The sequence below is a fragment of the Leptodactylus fuscus genome, chromosome 8, assembly GCF_031893055.1.
Source record: "Leptodactylus fuscus isolate aLepFus1 chromosome 8, aLepFus1.hap2, whole genome shotgun sequence".
Lineage (NCBI taxonomy): Eukaryota > Metazoa > Chordata > Amphibia > Anura > Leptodactylidae > Leptodactylus > Leptodactylus fuscus.
Genome location: NC_134272.1, coordinates 17,029,879 through 17,040,505, shown reverse-complemented (window position 1 = coordinate 17,040,505; position 10,627 = coordinate 17,029,879). Strand labels below are relative to the sequence as shown.

Here is a 10,627-nt window from a genome sequence, read left to right as displayed (position 1 = left end):
TTGACATTGGCATAGTTGATTGGCATAGTTCTAATATAAAATTGAGGATCGAGGAATTCATTTACTAGGTGAACATTTTGGCTCTCTTCATGTAAGCCATTAGTTCTGAGCAATTGGACTCTATCAATTTTCAAGTTTTATAATGGAGGTTTAAAGGGAAGGGTTCATGTGTCTTGAATGAATATAGTTATAATTTTTTTCAATCTTTGAGTAATTTTAATATAGTCAATAAAATGTATCAAAAAGAATTGTTAAAATATATGTGGACCTCTTAAGAGACAAATGTGCCTTTAATGCTGATCTGCTTAAATATTATAACATGTAGGAGCTTGATACAGATTATAAAATTTGGTAGCTCGACACCAATGTCTTATCTGTGCACCTATGACTACTACTCAAGTGTTCTTTCAAGTGTATCTTTTCATGGTTTAGAGAATGTCTCACTAACCACAACGTTCCATCTCAAGGTGTCTTGGTATCTTAATGGCATCACACCACATTCAGATAATTTTTGAAACATAGTTTATTTCTTATAGTTGGTTTGTACTCACCGATTCTGTGCAATATCAATAAGAATATGTATAAAAACTTACAATAAACTTTGGGGAAGAGTTATCATACCCACACTCTATTGTTGTGTCTTGCTTATTGTTTTCCCACAATCCCTGCTCTCATTGCATTAGTAATCAGACCCCCTGGGGTTCAACACCCATAGGGGGTCTAATAAATGCAAAAAAAAAAAAAAAAAGTAAAAAAAAATATAAAAAAATATAAAAAGTATTAAAAGTTCAAATCACCCCCCTTTCCCTAGAACACATATAAAAGTAGTTAAAAACTGTGAAACATATACATGTTAGGTATCCCCGTATCTGAAATCGCCCGCTCTACAAATCTATAAAAATATTTTTCCTGTTCGGTAAATGCCGTAGCAGGAAAAATAGTCAAAAGTGCCAAACCGCCGTTTTTTCACTGTTTTGATTCTGATAAAAATTTGAATAAAAAGTGATCAAAGCTATAGCATTTCCTGAAAATGGTAGAACTAAAAAGTACACCTGGCCCCGCAAAAAAAGACGCCCTATGCATCCCCGTACACTGAAGTATAAAAAAGTTACGGCCGTCGGAATATGGCGACTTTTAGAAAAAAAAAATTTTAACACAGTTTTGGATTTTTTTTAAGGGGTCAAAATGTAAATAAAACCATATAAATTTGGTATTCCTGGAACCGTACCGAAACACATAATACAGGGGACATGTCATTTTGGCTGCACAGTGAACGCCGTAAAACCAAAGCCCGTAAGAAAGTGGCAGAAATGCATTTTTTCTTCAAATCCACCCCATTCTGAATTTTTTTCCTGCTTCCCAGTACATTATATAGAATAATTAATGGTGGCATCATGAAGAAAAATTTGTCCCGCAAAAATTAAGACCTCATATGGCTCTGAGAGCGGAGAAATAAAAAAGTTATGGGGTTTAGAAGGAGGGGAGTCAAAAACGAAAATCAAAAAATGCCATCGGCGGGAAGGGGTTAAAGAACATTTTACTATTCTCTAGGGAGTATATTTTTGAGGGACCAGGTGTACTATTTAGTTATACTTTAGTTATATTTTCCCATTTTGAGAGTCCCAAGGCAGTTGCTATCTATTACACCCTCTAATTTCAGGTCACCTAAATTATTTTTATCGTATTCCTTTTTGGGGTTAATAATAGTGATACTACAGTTCATTAATGGGAATATAATTGAATCATCTTATTGACTATTCATTGGAAGTGTATCTGCATGTCTTGTGTTATTTTGTCCTTCGGGGGGGAGGGGAATTATTGTTATTTTTAGAGCTGGAAATATGTCATCAATATAATTTTTTTAAGTTAGCCATTAAAAAAGGTATCAACTACTGAGGACTTCTCTCAAAAAAAATTTCATTTTATATCCACTGGCTAACACGGTACAAAGATATATTTTTTTCTTATACATCTAGTATGAACAAATGTCTGAACTGCTTGGAGCTGTAACGTCTCCCTTCTTTCATCTCTAGAGTTCGTGGAGGTGACAGTATACACTGGACACCAGGGGTTTCCAATGAACATATTTAGAATAATATTTGTAGACAATTAAAAATGTAACTATTTTGTAGATATAAATAATTAAAATATTTGAAAAGTTTTAAAGATTTACACATAATTATATCATCGGAAATATCAGCTCCTTCCTGTTACTCTACTGATAAGAGTCTGAAATCCTGGCCAAGCCCTTCATAGACGTCACTTTGGAGAAAGGATAAAAGAAATTCCAGAGTATGAGGGAAGCCACAGAATCTTCAGTTGGCCCAAAACATAAATTTTGGAAAAACTCAGTACAAACCTGATTCACTCATCCCTAGTCCTACAATGAGGACTGTCCTAGTATTAGTATAAGCGGGTAGTAAAGTGCGGTGTGAATAGTTCTGTAGTGAGACTTCCTATTGAGCGTGACTGCAAAGCAATATGTGTAGGGTTGAGCCGATCTTGACTTTTCAGGATCGATTTTAAAATCCGATTTCCGATCATTTTTCATTCTAACCCGATCTCGATCCCAATTCCGATCCCAATGCAAGTCAATGGGATTTTTTAATTAATCGGAGATTGGATTTTAAAAGCAATTCATTATACAGCATGGAATCTAACAATTGTTAGAATCCACGCTGTGTAGGGAATCACTAAATAGCCAGAGGATTTTTTTTTTTAATCCTCTGGCTACTTAGACCCCCCTGGTGTCCACTTACCTGCAGAGATGGCTGGTCCAGTGCCTGGTCCTTCCTTCTTCTTTGCTTCACTGCTGCTCCCTGCCCCCTCCCTGCCAGGTTAGGAGAGTGTGGGCGGGTTAGGAGAGTGTGGGCGGGTACTGGGAGGGGAGACATCATGTCTCCCCGCCCTGTACCCGCCCACACTCTCTTAAGCCACAAGCCCCGCCTACCTAGTGCTTTAAACACTAACCTGGGAGGCGGGGCAGCGAGGCAAGAAGAAGGAGGGCACCGGAGCAGCCATCTCTAGAGGTAAGTAGCTGCTAGAGATGTTAGTTTAGCCTCCCATTCCAATGAATGGAGGCAGCCGGCACACAGGGGGTTAAGGCTGTGTGCCGGCTGCTTCCATTCATTCTTATGGAATTGCAGCGGAGCCTTCACACTGAGTATGCACTATATACTCAGTGTGAAGGCATTGTGGGAAATACTACCGATCTCGATCCCACCTAAAAAGATCGTGTTTGGAATTCTGATCGCAATCGTGAAATTTTCTTGATTGCCGATCAGAATCCAGCAGGCACCCATAGAAATGAATGGAAGCACCTGTGACGCTGACTTTGCCGGCGGCTGGCCGGCGTCACAGGTGCTTCCATTCATTTCTATGGGTGCGTGCTGTTCGGATCGGCTGATCCGAACAGTGTTGGCTCATCTCTAATAGAAAACAAATAACACCTTTAATCTTCTTATATCAATTTCTTATCTTTATAAATCTTAATTTTTCTTTCCCTGCAGAATTCCTCGGTCAGTCTGTCATGGACAACCACACATAAAAAATTTCACATTCTGCCATTTTCATCAAAAGCCAATGATAAGCTGCTCATTGCTGGAGTTTTTTCCTCCATGTATTTGACTGATATGATTCTGAACCCAGTTGTTATTGCAGTGATCTGTCTCGATGTTCATCTACACACCCCAATGTATCTGTTCTTCTGTAACTTATCCACCATAGATATCTGCTACACCACAGTCACTATCCCTAACTTTCTCTATATACTGTTTTCTGGGGATGACATGTTATCACTCACCCAGTGCTTCACCCAGATTTACTTCTTTGCTGTATTTGGTAGTGCTGAGGTACTTCTCCTATTTGTAATGGGATTTGACCGATACGTTGCGATTTGTCATCCTTTGTCCTATCACCGAATCTTGAACAAAGAAAAATGCATCCTGATTATAGCCACCATCTGGGTTTGCGCCTTCCTAAATTCTTTGCTATTCCTAAATTCACTCTTAACATTGCCATTCTTTAATGTTATTAGTATTAATAATTTTTTCTGCGATGCCATAGAGGTATTCAATGGATCATCTGGTGGTTCGCAACAGTTCACCATTATACTTTATGTTGAGTTTGTATTGTTTGGCCTTTGCCCGATCACTTGCAATTTTTTGTCCTATGTAAAAATAATCCGGGTGATTTTACGCATTAAGTCAAAGGAAGGAAGAAGAAAAACCTTCTCCAACTGTTTGTCCCACCTCATTGTCATGATAACTTACTACTCTGCCGGTTCAATGGCCTACATGATACCATCCTCAAACCATACAGTGATCCTCAAGCAGATCTTATCAGTTTTTTATAGCATCGTAGTGCCCATGGTCAACCCGCTCATATACAGTCTACGCAATCGTGAAATCCTGAAAGCTTGTAAGAAATTTTTGAAGATCAAATTAAATACGAGTGTCATATTTGTCAAATAATGAGGATAAGAAAATCGAAACATCAAGTCATCCTTTCTTAGGACTTTTGTTGCTATTAATTAAAATTGTCATAATTAAAATTTTAATTTAAAAATTTTACTATCCAATGTTAATAATCAAAATCAATAGTGCTTGGAAAAAGAAGAAAATGGCTTAAATGAAACTTTTTTTAAATTTTGTTAAGTGTTAATAAATTGAGACACAAATTCTAAAATAATCAGTATTTTAGTTAAAAAAAATCCCCAAATTCACCAGGACTTGATAATAGTATTATTCAGACAAAGACACATATAGCATATCACCGTGTGATACAATAGCCCATAAGAATAATTTCTCGATAAGTTAATTATCTCCTGACACACAACCAGTGTAGAAGAAGTGTGAGGAAGGTCACATCTGTAGGGAATGGTCACCATCATGTGTGGACATAGAAGAGGTAAAAATATTGATGACTGGAATTTTCCTTCCAGTCTGCTTGTGGATCAGTCATGTTCCCCGACTTGTAGAAGCAACCCATTAATTTTTTGTACCCCTCCCTATCTTTGGAACAAGTGTGTATCTGTCAGGGAAATGAAGGTGCTTATGTTACACACAACTTAATTTGGCCGTTCTTCTTCATTCCCCCTGCTACTCTATTTCAGATATAGAAACAGCTGAGAACATAAATGTTGGAGGACACATAGTGGGGCTCGCCTTGCCGGAAGCTGTGAGGCTCACATGGCGGCCTAGACCAATCAGTGCAATAGGTGATGTATGTGAGTGACATCATCAGTCCCTTTCCAGTGAGGCCACTGATTGGTCTCAGTGGTCATGTGTCTCTTGACTTCTGCAGCCTATATACTACTCGAATGGAGCTACAGAAACACTCTTGGTTATGCTTTATAATTCTCTTTCCAATAATGGCTATGGCTGTCTAATACTGTAAGAACTGACTATACTTTAGACATGTAAATAGTAATAAGATCCAGAGAGAATAAGGAATGAGAAACCGGAGGGAGATGTAAAAATCACAACAAGCCCTAATAATAAAGAAAAAAGAAGTGATGTAAACAGATGTTATAATGTGATCATCCCCCTATGGGACTGCCCTGTGTGAACACTTCCCATAGACTAGATAGAAGGATTGCATTATAAATTCTGCTCTCTCTGCCATCCCTGACAAACAGACGGTGGGTGATAGGATATCTGTGTGTATATATATATATATATATATATATATATATATGTAGAGAGAGCGTATTAGATATATACATCATTATATACATTTGTCATCGATCACTGGCTGATATCTTCTGCTTCTTAATGTCGGACCCTGTAAGATACATTTTATATCAACTATTATTCTGTTTCAAGTGCACATCAGTTATTTCCCTTTATGGATAATGATATTTTATTTTTTAGTGATGTCCATAATGATAAATGAAGCTTCCTGTCAGCAGAGATCAGACATGTGAGAGCCCATACTAAGTGCACTAACCTGAATGATACTCGGCCTGACATCACAAGATAACATTGTGGCCAATAAGTTGCCTCCATCCTCCCACCATCTGATCTACTACTATATCTCATCAGTCCCAGTCCCAGCATTCTTCATGAATCACACCATCGATCACCTTACCGCACTATTTCCTATAGCGTTACGTGTCTTTCCTGATAGTGCTGTCCCCAGTTACTTCTGATGTTGGGTTCTGAGCCTTGTTTTCATGGTTTATGTCATTTTCTATGTAGTATGTAGGGATTCTATTCTGACATGTGTACCCGTCGTTTCACCTATTTTTTGGCTTGTAACACCATTTAGTTATCTATGTAATAGACCTAGAGGTTTTTTCCATGCATGTTTATCAGTGCTCTGATGTGAATGTACAGGAGCTGCTCGTACCAATATAATCCACATCTGTGGGTGACACATTGTGTAGCGCCCCTGAATCGTAATGTATGTATAGCCACACAATAGCTGCTCCGTGGTCCTAATATCCTTCTACTTACATTACCGGCCTCAGCCCGGCAGCCAGAACCTGTCTAAATATAGAGGCATAAAATATAAGACACAGAAAGGTGTGCAAATAAAAGCACATTAAATCTCTATGCAAGGTGGGTGCAAACCCCCGACATCCTCATCTCCAGGAACTTTCCAATAATTATAGAAATGTAAAGCCCAGTGGAATAAACTGCAGCTACATAAATAATATATATATATAATACATAATAAAATATATCTTTCAGGATAATGATATTTCTCTATGGAGAACTTCACGTCTCTTCCTACAGGATTCCACATTTTGCCATTCTCCTTCATCGCTCAAAGTCCAGCCTTCATCTTGGCCCTGTTCACGGGGATCTACTTGCTCGGAGTCCTCCTGAATGCGCTGATTGTTACTCTCATCTATCTGGATAAGCAGCTGCACAGCCCCATGTATCTGTTCCTCTGTAACTTGTCCTTCGTGGACATGTCTTATACAACAACCGTCATCCCAAGACTCTTGTATATGCTTTCATCTGGAAACTACAAAGTGTCCTTCAGACAATGCTTCACCCAGATCTTCTTCTTCTTCGTGGCTGCAGGATCAGAAGATCTTCTGTTGTTCACAATGGCCTATGACCGGTACGTCGCCATCTGTAAGCCTCTACACTATCACACCATACTGAGTAATAAAGTCTGCTCCATCTGTATAGTCTCCTTGTGGTCCTGTTCAGCTTTAAACTCATGTCTGCTTACAGTCTCAACCATGAACATGTCCTTCTGTCATTCCACCACAATCCACCATTTCTATTGTGATATGATAACTCTGATGAAGATCTCATGTGCCGGAAAAGAAATACTTTATTATGTGATTTATTTTGATGGATTTGTTTTTGGACTTTTCCCTTTTTTGTGCAGTTTGACATCTTACACAAAAATATTAAAGGTTATATTGCTCATAAAATCTGGGGATGGAAGGAAAAAAGCCTTCTCCACCTGCTCGTCCCATCTTATTGTAATAATGTTCTACTATAGCACGGCTGCCTCCGTCTATTTTTTGCCTTCTTCTAGATATTCTGATATTCAAGAACAGGTCTGCAGCTTGTTATACGCCACAGTCACCCCAATGTTAAACCCACTGATTTATAGTCTTAGGAATAAAGATGTGAAGGCGGCTGTGAGGAGATTGTTGTGGATAAAGTATAAATAGTTCAATGGCTTGGCCAGGAATTTTTTGTTAATGTCTTATTAGAATTAAAACGCACCTCATCCTCCAAAAAACAAGCCCCTATATGGCTACATTACCTAAAAAAAAATTAAAAACTGCAGGAATGCAACAGCAAAAAACCCCAAAATAGCAACATTGTTAGGGCAGGAATTTAAGGTATAGGCTGTGCCCCAAACTTACCATTTAAAAGAGCAAAGACACCAGAACTCAACTCCCAATAACCTTATCTCGGGAAAAATTACAATTTTCACTTTTTTGAATCAGCTGCACATTCACTTTTGGAAACTACATTAATACAACACTTGAGGGGTGAAAATGCCTGTTTTGCTCCTTGACAAATTTCTTTAGAGGTGTACAGTTTACAAAATGCAGTCACTTCTGGGGAAATTCCGCTTTATTGGTGCCTTTAAGGTTCCACAAAAGCAACATTGAGTCCAAAAACAAGTCCCTTTAAACCTACACACCAAAAGGTAAAAAGCACAGTGCTGCTTTCCTTCCCTTTGTACACAGGACAAACCATTTAAAAGGTTTAGAAGTGTCTGTCTCTGTTGGCACAAAGTGGGCACAACATATATGGCACTGAAATTCTATATTTGTCTAAAAATTAAAATTTCCACATTCGTACTCCATGACCAATTCCTGGGTTTAGCTTACAAAATGTCATCATTTGTTGAGGGTTTTCACAGTTCTGGTACCTTTAACGTTCTGCAAATACATCATGGCACCTGAAAACGTTTCCAGCAAAATCTGCCCTTCAAAAGCCCAGTGGTGCTCCTTCCCTTCGGCACCATGCCATATGCATAACCAGTAGTATAGATCCACATCTGGAGTAATTCTGTGATTGGGAGAAATTTCATAACAAAATGTGTGATGTGTTTTCTCTGTCAACCCCTTGTTTAGGAGTAAGTAAATGTATTATTTGAAAAAAATGAAATAAAATAATTCCATATTTCCATAATTCCATTCAAATACTGTTTTAAATTCTTTGAGGGGTGCAGTTGAGCCGGTTCTTCTGTTTTTTTTTTTGTTGTTGTTGTTTTTCCTTTCTTCTTTTTTCCCTCAGACTCTCCCCCACCCGATCACTTTCTCCATGTGTTTTTTCCCCGTTTCTCCTGACCGCATGATAAATATATTGTTATCTCTACATTGATGTAGCCTGTATCTAGCAACGCTTACTAATAACAAATTTTTACAACACTTCTACTATGGCTGTCCTTCATGTGACCTTTTGTTCTAATGTGTTTTGTATTCTTGAAAAATTCAATAAAAATTTATTTGAAAAAATAAAAAATTGGAAAACAATTTGGAAAATTGCCACTACACTTGGAAGCTTTCTAAAATAAATTCAAGGACAAGTAAAAGATAATGCCAACAAGAATCAGCAATACGGTAGATAATATTTATTAACATAGGTGATGTGACCTACGTTAGCCAGAATTCCAAATTACAGATAGAGCCTGCAGAGGAAAGACACTACAAATTTCAAAATCTAATACAAATAATGGACAGAAATATTGTTAGTTATCTGCTGGAAGGGGCCAGGTGCAGTCCATTATGCATCCATCTAGTGATGTTAGGGTGCTAGGGTGGTAACAGGCTGGCATTATTAGATTGGGAAAGCCCAGGAACTTATGGTTTTCCCAGCCTGGTAAGGCCAGACTGTTGCTGCTGAAAAAAGAAAGAGATCCCACTTCTTTTTCTTTTCAATTATTTGTTAATTTTAAAAAACGGATGCAGAGTTCCCCTCATAAACATTCAGATACAATAAAGCGTCAGTATCCTTACATTATCAAGATGGGGAAACCCATGTGTTTTGGACTTTCCTAGTTAAAAAACATACCAGCCTGCAACCGTCAAAATGTCGAATTCTCATTACATAATTATTAAATGGAACATACCTAACTTTTCCCAGTACTTCTGGTGATGGTGAGTAAGAAGTTAATAATGGGATTTTGATTTATTAAAAATTAATTTTATTAAAATAAAATTCATGATTGGTCATTGATCATTTTATTAAAAGTAGAGATGAGCGAACACTAAAATGTCCGAGGTTCAAAATCCGATTTGAACAGCCGCACACTGTTCGGCTGTTCGAATGGATTTCGAACCCCATTATAGTCTATGGGTGGAAATGCTCATTTCAGGGGTAGGCAAAAGATAGAATTATACTTACCAAGTCCACGAGTGACGGTCGGGCTGCATTCCCCTTGAAGTCTTCTCCCGGCGCAGCGCCCCTGCGGCGTCTTCCGGCTGGAATTCACTCTGCCTAGGCATCGGGGCCTAGGCAGAGCCGACTGCGCATGCGCGGTTGGCTCTGCCCGGCCCGACGCCTGAGCAGAGCCGACTGCGAGGGCATGCCCGCGCATGCGCAGTCGGCTCTGCCTAGGCCGGGTGCCTAGGCAGAGTGAATTCCACCTGGAAGAAGACGCGGGGACGCAGCACGGAGAAGACTTCGGAAAGGTAAGAGAAGAACCAGCGTTGATTGGCAGAATGTATAGCATTCTGCCAATCAATGCTGGTTCTGCATCGAACCTTAAACTTCGAACAGCTAGTAGTGTTGGATCGAGTACGAGTATTTTGAATACCGTGGTATTCGATCGAACACCTACTCGAACGAACACTACTCGCTCATCTCTAATTAAAAGTTAAAAAAAATAGCCACCAATAATTGTCAACATAGTCTACCAAATAAAAGAGAGTCCATATAGAGGATCTAAAAGAAGTAGAGAAAGAAAAACAAAACAAAAAAACTTAATAAAACCTTAATAAATAATATGATTATTATATCCATCCTGGACCAGCTTTGCGTCCTCTCATGATGTAATCCAGGCAACGTCATCTCAATGACTAATTCACAACATGTCATAGAAGTTACCTTGTTTTTTGTGTAGTATAACTCAATGTATTTAGGTCGCTCATGATGTAACTTATGCAGATTCTGTTTCTAAAATGTAAAACAATGGCTGA

At 38.5% G+C, this 10,627-nt stretch overlaps 1 protein-coding gene across 1 annotated transcript; it reads left to right on the top strand.

Annotated features, from left to right (window-relative positions):
- Positions 1 to 6,712: 6,712 nt before the first annotated feature.
- LOC142217119 (olfactory receptor 2L3-like) lies at positions 6,713 to 7,642 on the top strand. The gene has a single exon (XM_075285310.1). It carries the CDS (start codon positions 6,713 to 6,715, stop codon positions 7,640 to 7,642), a length of 930 nt encoding a protein of 309 aa, XP_075141411.1.
- Positions 7,643 to 10,627: the final 2,985 nt, after the last annotated feature.